This window comes from Epinephelus lanceolatus, chromosome 5, assembly GCF_041903045.1.
Source record: "Epinephelus lanceolatus isolate andai-2023 chromosome 5, ASM4190304v1, whole genome shotgun sequence".
NCBI lineage: Eukaryota > Metazoa > Chordata > Actinopteri > Perciformes > Serranidae > Epinephelus > Epinephelus lanceolatus.
In genome coordinates, this window is record NC_135738.1 from 22,092,384 (window position 1) to 22,111,150 (window position 18,767).

Below are 18,767 nucleotides of genomic sequence, written 5' to 3' on the forward strand. Positions count from 1 at the left end.
TTTTCCCGTAGCAGTGAGCTATAAATCCCATTAGTGCTGTGAATGAGCTATCTGAGTGTAAAGATCTGTGTTTAGCCCTTGGTATCAGTTTGCCCCTAATGACTAGCCCCTCTCAGCTCCAAAGCGCCCAATGTTCAATTTTCTAGGCACATAAAGTATGCATTACCCAGGGCTGGGATCAGCCTGCTATCAGACATATATCTCAGTCCGCCTCCTTCCATCAGATGGTCACAGTAATGGCGCAAACGGTCGCCTCCATCAAGGAAATGTGTGAGCCACTGAAGACCAAAGTGTCATGAATCTGCAAGTGTGCAATGTAACAATTATCACAGTCACCCCTTAAGACCTCATTAATCTTACCTGGTATCTCCTCACACACTGTCATTCAGCTGCCATGCAGATGTGCACATGCTTTTATTTAGATGTAAATAGGAATAAAGTATTGAGAGCACATTACACCGTATGTAGAAAATGCTACTCCTACCTATCATGTCAGTTCAACATGCAGTCCTGTCTTCCTGTCTTTTTCCCCTCAGTATAATGATATCATATATTCTGGCTCTGTTTTATCATCCTCCTCGTCTGCTCACCCACTCAACAAGGAATGTCTTCTCCCTCTGTTTTCAATCTTGTCATTACTTCAAAGCTAGTCTTGTGTCTATGAATTAATGTGAGCTAAGCAGTCTGTTTCCACTGCCTTATTTTCTGAAACATAGCAAAGGGAAAGCAATGCCAATCACACCCTGTGAAATATAGATTGAGCACCACACTTCGAGTCATTTCCCTCTTCTTACAAAATGCTTGGTTTGTGGCCCCTCTTAGTTTGATTAGAACAACTCTGTCTGAGTACAGAACATGACAGCGTAATACTGCACAGAGAGATTGTTCCTCTCAGCCAGGCGCCACTCTCTTACTTTAGCCTAAATGATTTCCATTTGTATCTCCTGAACAGATAGCTGCTAAGCAGGCAGCGGCGGCTGCTACTCAGACCATCGCAGCTGCCCAAAATGCTGCTGCTTCTAACAAAAATACAGTGTCACATCAACAGCTAGTGCACAGCTGCAAGGTATGATCGTATTCTCTTTTTACTGATGTGTTAAAAAAATATGTCAAATAATGAGCTGAAAAAACTTGCCATGAAAATGTACGATTTGGAAGCCTTGGCAGCACTTTTCTATTTCAAACATGATGATGTGGATATGAAGCATAGATTATTGTTGTGTTTTTATTGCAGGCAGTAGCAGATAGCATTCCCCAGTTAGTGCAGGGGATGAGGAGCAGCCAGGCCCAGCCCGAGGAGCTAGGTGCTCAGCTTGCCCTCATCATGGCCAGCCAGAGCTTCTTACAGGTCAGCCCTTTCACCACGACACAGTCCACAACAATAAAACTCTCTGTCATCACTTACACAGTCAAAAACTGCTCATCAAGTGCTTATGAATTTGTTGTTGTTGTTTTTCTGTCACCATCACTCAGCCGGGGAGTAAAATGGTGACGTCTGCAAAGTCAGCCGTTCCAACAGTGGCTGACCAGGCTGCTGCTATGCAACTTGGCCAGTGTGCCAAAAACTTGGCCACCTGCCTGGCCGAGCTCAGGACGGCCACCCAGAAGGTATCCATACTTAACACTGTTAGAGATAGCAGGAATCATCTCACTGATGCAGGAAATTTGTTGCTATCTCTTGTTTGTTGTGAGGCTTAGGTAAGCCCAGCACTTTGATCTCATTTAGAGATACCGAGCACAGCATATAGGCTGGCATCCTGTCTGTGCTGCATAATGCACGGGGTTCATCATGTGAGAAATATTTATGCTTATGTGTCACTTAAAGGCCCATGAAGCCTGCGGTCCTCTGGAGATCGATTCAGCTCTCAAAACTGTACAGACGCTCAAGAGTGAGCTGCAGGATGCAAAGATGTCTGTCATTGACGGCCAACTCAAACCTCTTCCTGGGGAAACGGTCAGTACACAGCAACATCTGCTGTACAGTTCAGCTGAAATATTATACTGTAGTTATCCAACTGTAGACATACTAGCATGATGAGGAGATCACGACTATGAATCACATGGTTTATTTGTGTGTTCTGTTTCTCGCACAGCTGGAGAAGTGTGCTCAGGATTTAGGAAGTACGTCTAAGGCTGTGGGCTCCTCCATGGCCCAGTTGCTGACATGTGCCGCACAGGGAAATGAACATTATACAGGTAAAGGAAGTGCATTACACAAAGAGAGTAGGTCATAGAATCATAAAGCTACAGCTGGCTACTAAAAAAATACCTTTGTGTTATGTTTGCTTAAACTGTCACTATATTCTGAAATAAAAACATGAGACAGATAGCCTGTGGAAAAAATACTGTCCCTCCTCCCCTCCTGCCGCCTCTAATGGCATTAGCTAGACTCACACACGCACACCGCACACCGACAACAACCAATCAGAACTGTGGAGTCTCTAACACAGCTGTCACACATGTTAATCACTGTTCGTGTGTGGTCAAACTGCCAAACTAGGCAGCGTTTATTAAATATGAAACAAGATTCTGTCACTGCATTGCCTATTTCTCCCCTAAAATGTTTCCAGAAACATATTTTAGTGTAGCTGTGAAATGAGAAGGCTGGAGCAACTTTCTCAGTTAACAGCTGAACAGTACACCAAAATATGTTTCAGAAAACATTTAAGGACAGAAATGTGCAATCGATAACAGAATCTTAATATTTGATCAGTGCTGCCTAGCGTAGTTCACAAGCCACAATTGACATGATTGACAGCGTTAGAGACTCCTCTGCTCTGATTGGTTATTTTTGCTCACGTGTAAATAGGCATTAAGTTAAATAATTTTACTTGTGTCTACAGCAGTTACGTTGCCAGAGTGGTTATATTTAATAAATATATGTGCATTGCAGACTGTAATTTTGAGTGAAAAAAGTTGTTTCTTCGAACTGTGCCAAGTGGGAGTGTGAAGAAAAAGCAGGCAGAGGAAATCATGACTCCTTTATTTATGCTATCACTATTGCCTTAAACTGAACCCTTTGTATCCAACGTGGCTTGGCTGTTCCACCGCCGATTGCGGCCCAATCGAGGATCTCAGGGGAGGAGAGATGAAGACAGATAGAGAAAAGCATTTCTAACAATGACTGCTCCCAGGCAGCACTTCATGCTGTGGCCCACGGTGCTGCTCGCTACTCATTAATCTTATTTTCTCTAGATTTAACATTCCATCAGCAAATGGCTTCACTTGGCTGGTTAATGCAATTTGATGCAATTTGCTGCTTTTCTTCTCGGCTCTGTGTATAATAAGTTAAGGGCACCTCCCGTGTGGAGCCATATTTATTATATTAACTCATTTATTTAAACAATGAGGGCATTTCAGTATCACAGTTTGTTCTCAGTGTGGTACGGCTAGCCCCTGCCTGCTGATTTGCACAATGCAATTACAATTATAGTAATGACATGAAATACACATACCTCTGAGTTTGTATCGCTTAAGCAGGACTGCTGCAAAGTAAAACTAATTAGATTGAAATTAATGTTTAGTAAAATGTCACTTCTAATTTCTACAGAGACACAGTTACTTACTCTCACAACATAACAATGTTCAACAAGGGGAAAGTGAACATCATATTTCTTCTGTACAATATTACATCCATAGTTACGACAGTAGAAAGGCTGTGTTTTCACTTGTTCTGATATTATTTGGTTTGCCTTATGGTATTCTCTCCGTCTTTTGTCTATGATCAAAATGATTCATTGTGATTTCAACATGTGGTTGGTTGTTCCCAGGTGTGGCTGCCAGAGAAACGGCCCAGGCTCTAAGGACATTGGCTCAAGCAGCCAGAGGTGTAGCAGCCAGCACCAAGGAGCCTCAGGCGGCAGCTGCGATGTTGGACTCTGCCCAGTGTGTCATGGAGGGCTCGGCCATGCTGATCCACGAAGCCCATCAGGCCCTGGTTCATCCAGGAGATGCTGAGAGTCAGCAGAGACTGGCACAGGTAGCATAGCTCCCAGTAATATATAACTCAGCAGCAGTAATATTCATGCAGCAATCACATTGTTCCTCTCAGGCCCCTCTCTCTCTCCTCTACTGATTTGTGAACATTTCTTCTTTCCATAACAATCATCCCCTCTAAGCGTTGCTATTTTCTCTCTGCTCTGTCTCTCGCCTGGTATTCCTCTCTCAGGAGTGCCAGAGTAAAACTGCTCATTCTCCTGCAGCCCTTCAGGGGATAAACATATTGTTTGGCATATATCTGTGACAGCAGCATAAATTAGTGACACGGATTACTGTGCACCGCTGTGAGCCCAGTTTGCATTTGAGATGTTTTCCCCTCATAGCTTTGCTCTGGGACTTTGTATTGTGCAGCACATTGTTAGAATGACTAATGGCAGTCCATTGACGGAGCGTTGTGCTGTGTTTCAGGTGGCCAAAGCAGTGTCGCACTCTCTGAATAATTGTGTGAATTGCCTGCCAGGCCAGAAGGATGTAGACATGGCTCTTAGGAGCATCGGAGAGGCCAGCAAGAAGCTGCTGGTGGACATCGTGAGTCCCATCTTGACTTGTGGATTTCTTAGTGCATTTGTAGTTACACAAAAACATCTGTACCGAACACACACATTACAATACCACCCCACAACTGAGCAGGATATTTCCATTTGACTTGATTTTTGATAGTCTGTGTATTACAGTGTGCCCTAATTGGTGTGTGTCTCATCTTTGAAGCTCCCTCCCTGCAGTAAGACATTCCAGGAGGCCCAGAGTGATCTGAACCACACAGCAGCTGAACTCAACCACTCTGCAGGCGAGGTCGTCCACTCCTCTCGTGGAACGAGCAGCCAGCTGGCTGCGGCCTCAGGAAAGTTCAGCCAAGACTTTGATGAGTTCCTGGATGCTGGCATTGAGATGGCAGGACACACCCAAGTAGGTTTCATGATCAGTCAACCCCCTCCACACTCCATTAAAACAGTTCAGTGGTCATCCACTTCAGCCAGTATTTTACACATGGAGAGCAGAATTCAAACCTTTCATGGAAAAAAGTCAACGTCTTAAAGCCGAGTGGCCGAGCTCATATTTTTGTGTCACTTATTACCTAAGCTATTTAAGTCATTTGTTAATTAGACCTTTTCATCTAATTCATTTAGGCATATGATTGTCCCCAAGAGCACTAACACAGTCAGATGTAATGAGATCTTGTGATGTTCTTGTTCTGGTTATTTTGCTCATTAATTTGGAAAGATCGTCTGGGATTGGAGTTGATGTAGCATGACACTCGAGCTTTAATCAGGCTCAAAGCGGCCTGCCGAGTGAGGGGAGAGGATATAGGTGGTAGATACATTTTTTGCAATACTTTATCCCTTGACAGCTGTTCCAGATACAGTAAATACTCGAACCTAAAAAATCACCTGTATTTTTCCTTTTCCTTCCTCTTGCAGAGCCAGGAGGACCAGATCCAAGTCATTGGTAATCTGAAGAACATCTCAATGGCGTCCAGTAAGCTGCTGCTGGCTGCCAAGTCTCTGTCTGTGGATCCAGGTGCAGCCAATGCTAAGAATCTCCTAGCTGTGGCAGCAAGGTGCGATAAGATGCAGATAGCACCTGATATGTGTCAGATGTTCTCTTTATTTGTTTCTAATGAATATCATACACTATTTGCTGGTGAACTGAACCATTTTGTCCCAAGTATGAATCCTGCTCCATGTTTGAGCAGGAAGGAAATTGTGATTTTAAACGTAAATGTCACAAAACGTCTTCCTGCTGCATCCACATGCCATTCCCAAGCTGTGCCTGTTCAGCATTGCTAGAGGGAGTACGTAGTGAGGAGCCAACAGCTGGTCCCGCAGGGCTTTGGGCCTGACTGACTTCTCTCTGTCTAATTAGGAAGATGGAAGCCTTGGCTCGGGCCTGTCTGTGCTCAGCAAGGCTGAACACAAACTCAAGACAATCTCTGCACTCCTGTGCGGCGTGTTAGCCCATCGCAGTGAGTGGCCAGCGGTGCCACGCTTGAGTAGGGGAGCTAAAAGCATGTGTGAGTGAGTGTGAGTGAAGCCAGGCTGAGCATGCATGCGGAGGACACATGTGAGAGCTAAAAAGCCTGTGTGGCTGCCTGTGTGTTTCAGGGCAGTGACAGAGAGTATTAACCAGCTGATCACGATCTGTACCCAGCAAGCAGCGGGACAAAAGGAGTGTGACAACGCCTTGAGGGAGTTGGAGGTAGCCGTCCTCACATACACTGTACCACACGCAGACTGTCCTTCTCAGGCCTGTTTTCTGTTGCGTCTACATGCCTGTGTGTTTTGCATCAGTGATTACATTTTTTTCACCCCTTTCCTTCCATCTATTTTGCATCTGATTACTCCCATAGAGCCATTCATCGTAGACGGACATCCTGAACTACAATAAGTGCATTAGTGACACTAGTTGAACCAGAGCATTTTTGCATACTGAAGCCTACATTCACTTAAACTCAAGTAACTGAAAACGACAATAAGGCTGTGCATTTTAAAAGCGTGATTATCATTATTTATCAAGGCAGTTTATTCTAATCAGCTTGATTTACATTTATAGTGTTTCCTTTCTCTAAATTAAGTGGCTGATAAAAGTGTGAAATCACAGCAGGAATATTCAGCGGTGTGTCCATTGTAGTTTAAGTTCTAATCATCTCTGTCTATGTACAGGCTGTCAGGGGCCTCCTAGATAATCCCAACGAGCCTGTCAACGAACTCTCCTATTTCGACTGCATCGAGAGCGTCATGGAGAATTCAAAGGTACAAGCTATCAAAATAACTGTGTGAACTATATGCTTTAACTGTCAGAAACATTTTACGTAGTAGGCAGCTGAGGATCTAATTTGTACACGTTCCCTCCGTTTCCATATGCCTCAGGTCCTCGGAGAGTCAATGGCAGGCATATCACAGCACTGTAAGACAGGTGATGTGGTGGCCTTCGGGGAGAGCGTGGGTGTAGCGTCCAAAGCTCTGTGTGGGCTGACGGAGGCTGCAGGACAGGTGAGATCACAGCATGGTACTAACTACTCAGTCTGAGCTACCATGCTTCTACTTTCATCTGAGCTTTCTGCTCTTCTGCACTCTTTTTTGCTTACCCTATTTTTCAAAGACCCCCTCAAAAGAAAAGCAAGATTTTAATCTTGTTAAACTGTCCATATGGTGTTTTTACATGCTGTAAAATAAATCCTGAGTGTAATATGCTAGGGCAGTCTAAGATTCAAATCATCAGTTGGAGATCCTCAGTCATTTTGTAAATATTGCCAAAAACAAGATATCAAAATGGTTGATGAACTCTGACCTTTTGATTGACACCTCACTTGAGCCAATAGGAGCTTCCATGTCCTCTCTACAGCCTATATCAGCCAATGAGAGCATGTGTTGAAAGGAAGGGCCATTCTTTCTTGTCAGTCTAAAGAGCCAGCCAATTGCAAGGTGTTGGTATGATGGCTGACAGGTCTTGTAGCCAATGAAACCTCTGACTGGAGCTTTTTAAGTCGTTACAGTCAACATAGGCCATTTTAAATGTACATAACTAACACACACAAATACAAATGGCTTCTCTGTTGTCTTAAGCAAGGGAATCCAGTATTACTTATCAATTAAGGTTTTCTTTAAGTTTTAACATATACAGTAAGCTCCTAAATAGACATTTTGGTCTTTGCTGATTTGCTTTTAAAGTCATAATCACACATTCAGTACAGTGTTTCGGTCTCTTTTTTTGAAAGGCGCCAGAACAAAGCCTTAGAAAAATATGTGTAAAATGTTTATTTGCTGTGATATTGTTTTCCAGCTATTAAGTAGCTCCTAGTTATAGCCATCTGCAGCATCTTTTTTCAAGAAAATATCCAGACGGAGATTAAAAAAAAAATCTATTTCCATGTGTTCAAACTTCTTTTACTCAATGACAGACACACTTAGGGTGATTTTTGAAAAAAAAAAAAAAGTGTTACTGTTCAAAAGACAGTGCATGTTCATGTGTTGAAAATGGAAAAACAACAGCTTTCAATTTACTTTGCTTATGTCTTTGATGGGCGTTTCAGATGATTTTACAGGAATGTTAAGAGGATTTTAATCATGTTACATTTTAATTAGGCAAAAATTTGTTTTACATGATACATAGAGCCCTCTAACCAATACATGCAAAGCAATTCAAACATCTTGACAAGGTGGAATCCAGTCTTAAACGGTAATTAAACATGAGCAGGACAATTGGTCACGATAGTGAGTCCGGATTCATTGGAGGTTTTACAGACTCTCACCCCTAAAGCTGTAAAATAACATCCTCACCTCGAAGAAACATTCAGTTGCCTTGTCTGGAAAAGGGCACCCTCTGACAGATCTTTTGTTCCCTCTGCAGAAAGCTCCCCAGTTATGCACAGTGTATACAATATGAATCAATGTATGTATCTATTCATGTATTCATGTACTTATGTGTTTATGTCAGAGATTGCAGGCTGCACATGGGGGGGTTTAGCTTGTCTGTGACAACAGGTGGCATCATAGAGGACAGAGAGAACCTGTCTGGTGGCACACTGATACATCTATATAACTCTGTTTGTTTTCTGCCCTGTAGGCCTCTTATCTTGTAGGTGTGTCTGATCCCAATAGTCAGTCAGGCCACGAGGGGCTGGTGGATCCCATCCAGTTTGCAAGGGCCCATCAGGCTATACAGATGGCTTGTCAGAACTTAGTGGACCCAGCCAGTAGTCCCTCACAGGTAAGAAGGTCCATATGGGTCTTGAAATCATTACAGGACCATTCCCTGACAAATGTGGACTACACTTGGGATAGTAGTGTATATAGATCTCTGGTGACTGTGATTAAATGGCTCATTAGGTTTGAAAACCTTAAAATCGACCTGAATGTCGTAAATAATTTACTCTGCACACACCTCAGCGCCTAATTTCATACACCTCTGCTTCCTGTTTGTTGGTGTTTTCTTTCTTTGTCAGGTCTTGTCTGCAGCAACGATTGTAGCCAAGCACACCTCAGCTCTTTGTAACGCCTGCCGCCTGGCTTCTTCTAAAACCTCCAACCCGGTGGCTCGGAGACAGTTTGTCCAGTCAGCCAAAGAGGTGGCCAACACCACAGCCAACCTTGTCAAAACCATCAAGGTCAACTCCCCAACTGATCAAAACGTTGAGTGTAAATTTGGTACAGAATTCTTTCGTCCTGTGAGAAGCTGTGAATGTGTGTATCATTCAGACGCTTACAAAAATATGACCCAACTGGACAAATATTCATATGGTGCTGTCTTGTTTCAGGCCTTAGATGGGGATTTTTCAGAAGAGAACAGAAACAGATGCCGCGTTGCTACGACCCCACTCCTTGAGGCTGTAGAAAACCTGTCAACCTTTGCCAGCAACCCTGAGTTTGCAAGCATCCCAGCGCAGATCAGCAATGAGGTATTTATCCATTGTGATGCTTGTTTGCAATGCCCTGTTTAAAGTTCTCTTTCATTTTTTCCCACAGTCCCACAGCTGAATTAAAATGAATGGCAATCTTTCATCAGGTCCTCTGTTCTCAAAAACATCCAATTAGTCATTTTTTCGCCATCATCCTACAGAGGATCTTGAAGATACTCTTCTGAAATATTTCATGAATATGTTTGTGACTTCTGCACTCAATCCCTTTGAAACAGGCACTTTTATATGAGCCAACACAGAAAGGTTTGTCCAGCGAACATGGGGGGAATTGGATTGAGGTCCAATTTCCCCTTTTCTTTTAATGTCAAGAAAAGACTCGAGGAGAAAGATGGATTTTTATTTTTCAATCTGAGCCGAACAGTTCTCGCACAGTCCTCTAAAAGCTTTATGGCTGTAATCTGTTGGAGGGCAGTGTTTAACGGCACTCTTTCTCAGCACAGCTGCTCTAATCTTCAGCTTGTTAATCTAATTGTCGAGGGAGGCTTTGGCTCGGATCATAAAGACTGAAGGTGTTTCTTCCTGCATCTGTGTAAAGCTGCCTTTCTAATCTCATCCCTCCCTTTGATTGCACCTTTGATCTCTCCAAGGTAGTCAAGGAATATTAACAACTCTGTCATACCAATGTGGCTAGCTTCTTGCTGTTGAGCTGTTACCTGAGCTGCTGTTTCACCTGCGCTAATCTTTCCATTTCCACAGGGCTCAGCGGCCCAGGAGCCCATCGTGCGTTCAGCACGCTCCATGCTCGATAGCTCCACTTACCTTTTAGAAACAGCCCGCTCGCTGGTCCTCAACCCCAAAGATCCTCCCACCTGGTCCATACTGGCCGGCCACTCCAGAACAGTCTCTGACTCCATCAAGAGTCTCATCACCTCCATCAGGTTGGTATTAATCCCACCTACTGCCACATATGTCTCTGCAGGATTATCCTGAATCAAAGTTTCTAATGGTTTTACTCGCAGTAGGAGGAAAAAAATTGTATCTGAAGCCAGAGGGCTTACTCTGTGATATGTGTTGAGCTAAACAATAAATTGCCACATTAGTTTATATCTGCTGAGATTCCCACTGCCTTGTAATAGATTAATGAACAGTATGGAGCAGTGGTGAGATGAGGAGCCACAGTGGATCTGCAACACATTTTTTTCAGAGGTAGTGCCCCGCCCACTTCTGTCTTCATCATCATCCTCATGCATACACTCTTCTCACAGCAGTTAAGGTCCAAAATAGACTGGCTGACAGTTTACTTTTAAAGGAATAAAATATGTTTTAATACAAATCTGATCTATCTATATACTAAATATGATGCTAAAGCTAGCAGCAGATTAGCTTGGCATAGCATAGAGTGCTCCAGGGTTGATGTTTTTCTGTATTTAGCCTCATCCTGGTTCCTTTGTTAAGAAGCCAATGGGATTTTTCCATTGGATTTTGGATTATTGCAGAAAACAAACCCAGTGGCAAACAAAAGTTTATGATACACATTTTGTTCAGCAAGAAAATCCTCACAAATGAACACCACTCTTATGATTTTTTTAAGTGTAAATGCAATTGCCAGAAGTAAAAAGCTAACTTTAGGTTATAAACTAACTGTACCATGGTTGCATGACTTAACATCGCCACCACATTGAGACTGTAAAGCCGTGTTTGGCATGATGATGTTCCGTAGTCTCATTTAGCCACTTGTTAGCAACTGTCTTTTCAAGACGCATAAAAGCCTCAAAATTTAGGAGTGGGGTATTTACAGGCGTATTTGATGTCATAGAACAAAACGTGAAAGTCTCTTAAGCTTGTTTTAAACACAGACCTTATTTCAGGCATCTAAATTAAAACCTATTGACTTCTAGACGAGGGAATCAGTAGTGCTAAAATGCTATTTCATTTCCAGGGTTTACGACTCATTCCTGGAGACTAGAGTGTCTGCTGGTTGCCTAGCAATCCCATCATGATGATGACAATACTCCTGACCAAGATCAAGCAGAACCAGTGTAATCAATGATGTGTTATTAACGGAGGGGTTTGGACAATACATGAGGGAAGTAAAGAGTAGTGATAAAATAGTGGATCGCATTGATGACCTGTGAGCTTTTGTTCTATATTACAGATATTTGTTTTTATCCAAAATACAAACATACCAACTATTAATGTGACCAATTTTTTTCCCAATTTCTCACTTGACTTCTTGAGTTGCATTCTCCATCTTCTTTTTCCAGTCCGTAGAATATGACACACCCACTGATGTTGTCACGGTTTGCACTTTGGTTAAAAAAACTGAACCAGTTTATTTTTTGGGCTAAACACAATGAACAGTTCAAAATTAGGTGCAGAAACTGGAACGGAACTGGTTCCATGTTGGTGGAAAAGGTGTATGAGAGCTTTAGAGGTGCTGGAAGGTGGATGTTTTTTTAGAAAAATTATTTTTTTGCTTTTCCATCTCAGAAAACACATACATACTGTAGATGAGGAAAAAGACAGAAAAATTGCTGTTTCATAAAACCTATTAATTTTTGTGACTCAGTCAGTGATTCTTTTATCTTGTCGTTCACATGTGAGCATCATCATCGTTCACTTCTTCTATTTCTGTCAACGTTTCTCCTCTTGAGCTCTTAGTCTGTGAATAAACTGTTCCATATCGTAAATGTCATTCACAATTTTCAGCCATTCCGCTTGTGTTAGCAGTTCTGCCTTGGACCATCTCTTCGTAATGACCCTTTTACAAGCTGCTAACAAGATTTTCAGTTGTGTCTCAACACAGTATCTCCTGTCATATTACCAGAGTACGGTACTATACATGACTTGATAATAACCGTGTGAACACGGTTTTCTTAAAACTGTACAAAAATACATGAGACGACGAGTCTACGTTTATTGTCCCGCATTTTCTCCCACATGGATGTGCTAAGTATCTTTTCTTACAGTGTTCTCTCCAAGTATGTGAGGATGTTATAGACTGTTGTATTCTCTGGATTTGTTTTTTATCTTTGGACAGAGCCAGGCTAGCTTTCCACCTGACTTTATGCAAAGCTAAGCTAATCAGCTGCTGGCTGTAGCTTCATATTTAGCATACAGATATGACAGTATTTTCTTATCTAGCTCTTGTTAGTTAAGAGGAAAAGAAGTATTTCTGAAAATGTCACACTATCCCTTTCATTTATATGAGAGTTTTGTAATATTTTGTATTATTTCTGCTGTTGAATGTATTTTATATTTATTGCACACTAATGTACAACTGTTTTTATGTATGTGTTTCTCCACATTTCTGATGATAGGGACAAGGCACCAGGACAGAGGGAGTGTGATTACTCCATTGATAACATCAATAAGTGTATCCGGGACATTGAGCAAGCTTCCCTAGCTGCAGTTGGGCAGACCTTGCCCTGCAGAGATGATATCTCTATGGAAGTGAGTTCAAGTACCCCATCAGCTCTATCTTGTCCGAGAGAAAGAACTTAATGAGATCTGCAGTCTTTCTGTTGTGACTTATACCGTAATTCTCTGCCGTCGTAACTCACCAGGCGCTCCAGGAGCAGCTGACATCGTCTGTGCAGGAGATTGGGCATCTGATTGATCCCGTCTCCACAGCGGCCCGAGGCGAAGCTGCCCAACTAGGACACAAGGTGCTGGTCCGACTATATATCCCTTCATCCCCTCTGGATTTGGGAAGCAAAACCCCATTCTGTCTGTTTTCTATCTTGTGATCCAATCCTTCCTCAGACAGCTGTCTTACACTTCCTCTCCCAGGTGACCCAGCTGGCAAGTTACTTCGATCCACTTGTTGTGGCATCAGTGGGCCTCGCATCTAAGCTGCATGACCACCAGCAGCAGATGACCATCCTAGACCAGACCAAGACCCTGTCTGAGTCCGCCCTGCAGATGCTCTATGCTGCCAAGGAAGGCGGGGGAAACCCAAAGGTACTTAGCAGTTCATGTAGTAACAGTGTGTTTAGCCTACTATGACCATTGTTTAAAGGATGACCTGATTTTACGCTGAATTTCAGTAGGTCAAAACAGTGATGGAGGAATGTTTTTTCCAGGGTAGATTTTTTTAGGAGGATCATTTAGAGCATCCTTCTGCCTCAGTTTCTGTAATTCTCTATTTTATGTCCTTCTTTCAGCTTGAAGTCTTTTGCTCATATCAAACTCATACAAAACAAATAAGCAAAAGTTCCAGGTTTTCTGTTTCTCTACTAGTGTAAGAGTTTAAGAATTGATTTAAAGATCCAAGTAATCATTTTTAAAACTTCTAATCCCATTCTCAGGTGATTCTGCTGTTTCTCAAACTCAGCTACCAAAAACAGAGCCACAAAATAATAACAGTACCTTCTTGAGAAATTTCTATAAAATGGTCTTCCCCTGTCTTCATTCTGACATATAAGTATCACTGCTGTAGAGCAGTGAACAAGGCTTAAGCCCTGATGATACAGAACACGTTTTAGCAGCTGGAGGCGCCTTTTTATAATTGTTTTTAATGAGACTGAAGCTTTTTGCTTGTGGTTTTTGTGCTGCAACGTGCCTTGCATTTTTGCACTCTAGGCACCTAGAGTTTTTTGCCGGAGCGCTCTGAACTCCATGAGTTGAAAAACCTTCTTCTCAGAGCGGGAAAACGTCATCTCTCATGTCATCTCTTTTTTCGCCGTCTTTTTTTCACATTATCCTGGCCATCTGTGGTGGTCATGACAACAAGTTTACAGTTCGTAAACAACGGAGGAGACACTAGTGGTTGCGGTTGCTGGATACCCAGAGCTATACGGCCCAACGATAGACAGCAGGTTGTCAAACTGCCTCAGAGTCATCCTAAAATATGCCTGGAAGCTACCATCATGAAGGCGAAGCTCCTGGACCAACTGGTGGTTCTCCCCATGATCCACCCTCTTTTTTACGGACTCGTGTACCCACACAGATCTCCGTTTCCCTGTGCCCAACCAATTATTTACTGACAGCCTCTCACCCTCAACCAGAGCTGCAGCAAGTACCTTCTGCCTGAACAGTTTTAGTAACTAGATAATAATTACTTGGGGAAAAAACGGTAGTTTGATTACACAGGAAGTTTAGTGAAAGGACATGATAGGGTGGTTGCCTGGCAACAATCAAAAGGCACAGGTTTTTTGGGGGTTTTTTTTACGAGTGGCATTCAATTAAAATAAAGGCAGCGCGGTGCGCCTCACGTTGTCCAACCTGCAAAACACTTTATGTGTGATCGTTGCCTTAGACATGATTTGTTTTTTCCCACATTCCTGACATTTCTCCGAGGTATACCGTATATGATGACATTTAAAAATATAATATAAAAGCTGAGCTGCTGGTAATAGAATTCATTGTGGCATGCATTTGTTTAATATGCAAATTGCCTACTCAAACAATCCTTGGTGGGTTTAAATACTTAGCGCCCATAGAATAATGAATAGATAGGAAATAAGCGCCCTTCTCCCATAGATTCTTACTGGAGGATCCGGTGACACAAGTTGCCGTGGCAGATAGTACCTCTTTAGTCACAGCTCACTGAAGGCAAACACTGCAAACATTTTTTCCATGTTGGCTGTTGACCTTTATTATTTGGACTAAACCCCAAAATCCTCCAACCCAGGGACAGAGGCATTCCTTTTTTTTTCTTTTAGTCCTGCAACGTTATCTCCACCACTCAAGTCCTACATCCTTTTGAGCTCAGCTGCCTGGCAGAGACTGACCTCTGGTGGTTTGAGTCATGCACTACAATACATCATCTCAATACAGCATCTCTGTATCAGTTTATAACAAAAGAAGAGAAGAGCAGTAGAGTGTTAAAAAAAAAAACATACCTTCTGGAAATCTAAATACCTCCATACTGCCCAAGCCTGATGTGAACTTTGTTAAATGTTAAACTTGGAATTTTCAGTTTATTAATTATAGGTCCTGACAGCAGCAAGAATCCAGCCTGGTGAAGTGTCCTCTAGTGAGACACTGCGTACTACTTCCCAGCTGTAGGGACACTCTGGAGCTGTTGTCAAGCTGATAAATTTCCTTCTGGCTAGACCGAGACAGTTTCACAGAAGCGTTAATCAGCTGAATATGTCCCCAGGCGTCCCACACCCACGATGCCATCTCTGAAGCAGCCCAGCTGATGAAGGAGGCCGTGGACGACATCATGGTGACTTTGAATGAGGCGGCCAGTGAAGGAGGCATGGTCGGGGGCATGGTGGAGTCCATCGCTGAGTCCATGGGCAGGGTGAGTAAGGGCGTGTTTGTGTGTGTTTTGATAAAGCACACATGCACTCTCATGAGACATCTGCTCAGGTGGTTTTAAATGGATTTCAGGTTGACACTTATTCCCTATCTTATTTGTCTGAAGGCAAAGTGAGCTTTCCCTGTAAGGGTAATGCCATGGCGAGTGTGCCGAGAGTATGTCCTTGTCAGTGACTCTCATTAGTCCAGTAGATGACAAGTTTTGAATCCACAGCTCACTGGTGATGTTAGCTGTCACTCATCCTGCTGGGGGACATGTCACTCTGTTGACAGCACGGCTAATAATTGACGATGATCTGCTCACACTCAGACATATTGGCTCAGACCTTACCCTTCATTTTTATTTTTCTACCTTGTGTTTTTTAAATTTATTTCACCCTCAGCTTAAACACAGAAGAGCGACCATCGTTTAAAAACCATTAGCATATATAAGGTGGAACCATTTTACAAGAATGCATACATTAAAAAGGTTTATATGTTCTCACTAATGGCTTTTTAATTGTTAAGAAATTATGTATCAATTAGCATTAGAAGAACTTGGATTGCCAAATGGTGTGCATCCAGCATTGGCATTGCCAGTGTAGCTCGACTTATCTTTGTAGCAGCCTCTTAAATTAATCACCCAAGTTTGCACTATCCTTTATAAAAATGTTCCTTCTTGATGAAGGCTACATTGCATTAAGGCCAGTTTAATAATGACTTATTAACATTTGCAGCTGCAGAACATTGCTTTTAAAAACTGGATAACTATAATGTATTAATCATATAAATAGGATGAATAGAAAGGACACTTAAGTGTTTGTCATGGTCATGTGACTAGTACAAATGAAAATGGTCATTGCTGTTAGTTGTTATGGTGACAACACCCTTTGGTGGGGCCATGAAGTGTGTCACACTCACTAGTTTGAGAACGCCGTTTTGGCCTATTCTCACACTTAATTTCCGTACTAAACAGAAACATGTATCGTACACCAATCCAAGTTTGTGTTGGGACCAAGATATTTTAGTTTAAAAAATATATATATAATGTCAGTGCTCTCTAGTCTGGTGCACAAAATGTATACTGGAAACACTGTCTATAAACGTATCTTGAGTGTTTCTGTACTGCAATGACTTAGCAGCCAACACTCACAACTGACAGATAGCCTTACGATAGCTAATATTGGACCATAAATTGTCCTGACAGATTTAATGTTCGGGCTTTAGTTTGGTCTTAAGCTGTCTTCCAAAAAAATTAGAGGGACCAAATTGTCCATGGGAGGGCTCTGTTAGTCATAGCTGCATGAAAAAAACAGGCCAGCTGCACTGGCGGGTGATCAACTGAGGTAATCCTTCCCTACGTGGTGTGCTGACAACCTGGCAAAAATCTTCATGTAGAATTTAGGTGAATCTGTTGGTAGAAATGTAGCATCTTGAATACTTAGAATTATATTTTAATTAGTGTATAACCATCTGAAAATAAGAATTGCAGTTTTTTTTAGCTTCTAATTAGCCCTTCATATCTACATAGGGAGCAGGTCTTCTTCCACAGGGCCTGCCATGTTGCACCACCATGTTTTTACAATGGCCCAAAATGGATGAATCAAACACTGACTCTATAGAGAGGCTTTCACATTTTTATGTTGCCTGAAGGTTCACTGTAGGTAGGGGTGTAGGGAGGGGTGTTCAGTTGGTTACAATCTGCAAACTCACTAGATGCCACTAAATCCTGCACACTGGTCCTTTAATACTAATCTATCAAGCATTCATAATTTAATACAGAATGCAGAGAGTTTAACAAAGTATTAGACCAGATGATGTAAAAACTATGCAAGCCTTAAAATAGATACTCAAGTGCTGATCTTCACAGCTGGATGAAGGAACGCCTCCTGAACCCGAGGGCTCCTTTGTGGACTACCAGACCACCATGGTGAAGTTCTCCAAAGCCATCGCCATCACTGCGCAGGAGATGGTGAGTGCACTAATGTATTAGGATATTCATGCCTGCCTCTGTGTGTTTTCCATTACATTTCCAATCCACAATGACAATATTTGTCAGCAGGGCTGGAGAGACATTAATCTGCCTCTGCTGATGATGAATGTTCTCTCTGTCGCCAGATGACTAAGTCAGTAACCTGTCCTGAAGAGCTCGGCGGCCTTGCCTCTCAGGTGACAGTGGACTACGCACAGCTAGCACACCAAGGACGCCTTGCTGCAGCCACTGCAGAACCAGAGGAGGTGAGAAGCCGTGCTTTCTATCCTATGGAGTACACGGGGACAATTACACACTCTTATGAAAGATTCAAAACATCAAATGGTATATCTCTTTGCAATTGCGCCTCTGAAACGTCAGATTGAAATAGCAGCTTAGGTCTGCATTTTACACCAAAAATGCTCTCGGATGTATCCACTCACACACTGATCAGAGCAGATGTTTGCTGTTCTTTGAAATGACGCCCCTTCCTCAAGGCTGCTCCCGACTGTGTGAGATCAAACAGAAATATACCCCTCCAGCATCCATCGCTCTCAGCACCCACATAGTCTTTTCTTTAAGCTTTTTTTCTGTGTAGTCCAGAGGACAGCAGTGTGTGGAAACATTGCACTAATAAGCACACAGCTCTTATCAATATCTTGTATATAACAGGCTGCTAGAAACCCTGCTGGTTACCATAGCGACATTGTGCCTCTACGAGCCTAAAAGCCTATAGTGATGCTCATAATGAAGTACCACCCACCCATGAATCTCAGTCTGTAAATTAAAGGTGTAGTGCCAGCATTCCATCTCTGAGGGTGCTTGAAATCATTTTTCATCCACCCGCTGGAGAAGAGGCATGCCAGTTTAGGGCATGATTGTAATTGTGCAGAACAGTGACACAAATGAGAAGATGGAGCCAGTGTTAGTCGATGCCTGGTTATGCTTTCAGGTCGGTTTCCAGATAAAGACACGGGTGCAAGAGCTGGGCCACGGCTGTATCTACATGGTCCAGAAGGCTGGAGCCCTGCAGCTCAGCCCCACTGACAGCTTCTCGAAAAGGGAGCTCATCGAGTGTGCCCGCGCAGTCACAGAGAAGGTAAGCTCTATGTGGACAGAAACTGGTATCTTTAAATCTTGAGGGAGGAAGGTTTTTTTTATATACATATAAACATCTTGACTTTTTAAGGG

General features: G+C 42.6%; 1 protein-coding gene across 5 annotated transcripts in view; it reads left to right on the forward strand.

The window, feature by feature from the left end:
• Positions 1–18,767, forward strand: part of tln2b (talin 2b) — a 113,118-nt gene that overhangs the window by 75,540 nt on the left and 18,811 nt on the right. For 4 of the 5 annotated variants that reach the window (XM_033634259.2, XM_078168337.1, XM_078168335.1 and 1 more), the window contains exons 22-44: positions 953–1,066; positions 1,235–1,348; positions 1,474–1,608; positions 1,826–1,954; positions 2,094–2,196; positions 3,771–3,979; positions 4,408–4,527; positions 4,708–4,905; positions 5,418–5,557; positions 6,102–6,195; positions 6,660–6,749; positions 6,867–6,989; positions 8,563–8,706; positions 8,942–9,127; positions 9,254–9,394; positions 10,112–10,293; positions 12,676–12,808; positions 12,922–13,023; positions 13,148–13,318; positions 15,462–15,608; positions 17,475–17,576; positions 17,723–17,842; positions 18,529–18,675. In XM_033634259.2, coding sequence (XP_033490150.1) covers positions 953–1,066; positions 1,235–1,348; positions 1,474–1,608; positions 1,826–1,954; positions 2,094–2,196; positions 3,771–3,979; positions 4,408–4,527; positions 4,708–4,905; positions 5,418–5,557; positions 6,102–6,195; positions 6,660–6,749; positions 6,867–6,989; positions 8,563–8,706; positions 8,942–9,127; positions 9,254–9,394; positions 10,112–10,293; positions 12,676–12,808; positions 12,922–13,023; positions 13,148–13,318; positions 15,462–15,608; positions 17,475–17,576; positions 17,723–17,842; positions 18,529–18,675 — 3,144 coding nt within the window. The remainder of the gene's footprint in view (positions 1–952; positions 1,067–1,234; positions 1,349–1,473; positions 1,609–1,825; positions 1,955–2,093; positions 2,197–3,770; positions 3,980–4,407; positions 4,528–4,707; positions 4,906–5,417; positions 5,558–6,101; positions 6,196–6,659; positions 6,750–6,866; positions 6,990–8,562; positions 8,707–8,941; positions 9,128–9,253; positions 9,395–10,111; positions 10,294–12,675; positions 12,809–12,921; positions 13,024–13,147; positions 13,319–15,461; positions 15,609–17,474; positions 17,577–17,722; positions 17,843–18,528; positions 18,676–18,767) is intronic. The other variant, XM_033634261.2, reaches the window with a different exon arrangement.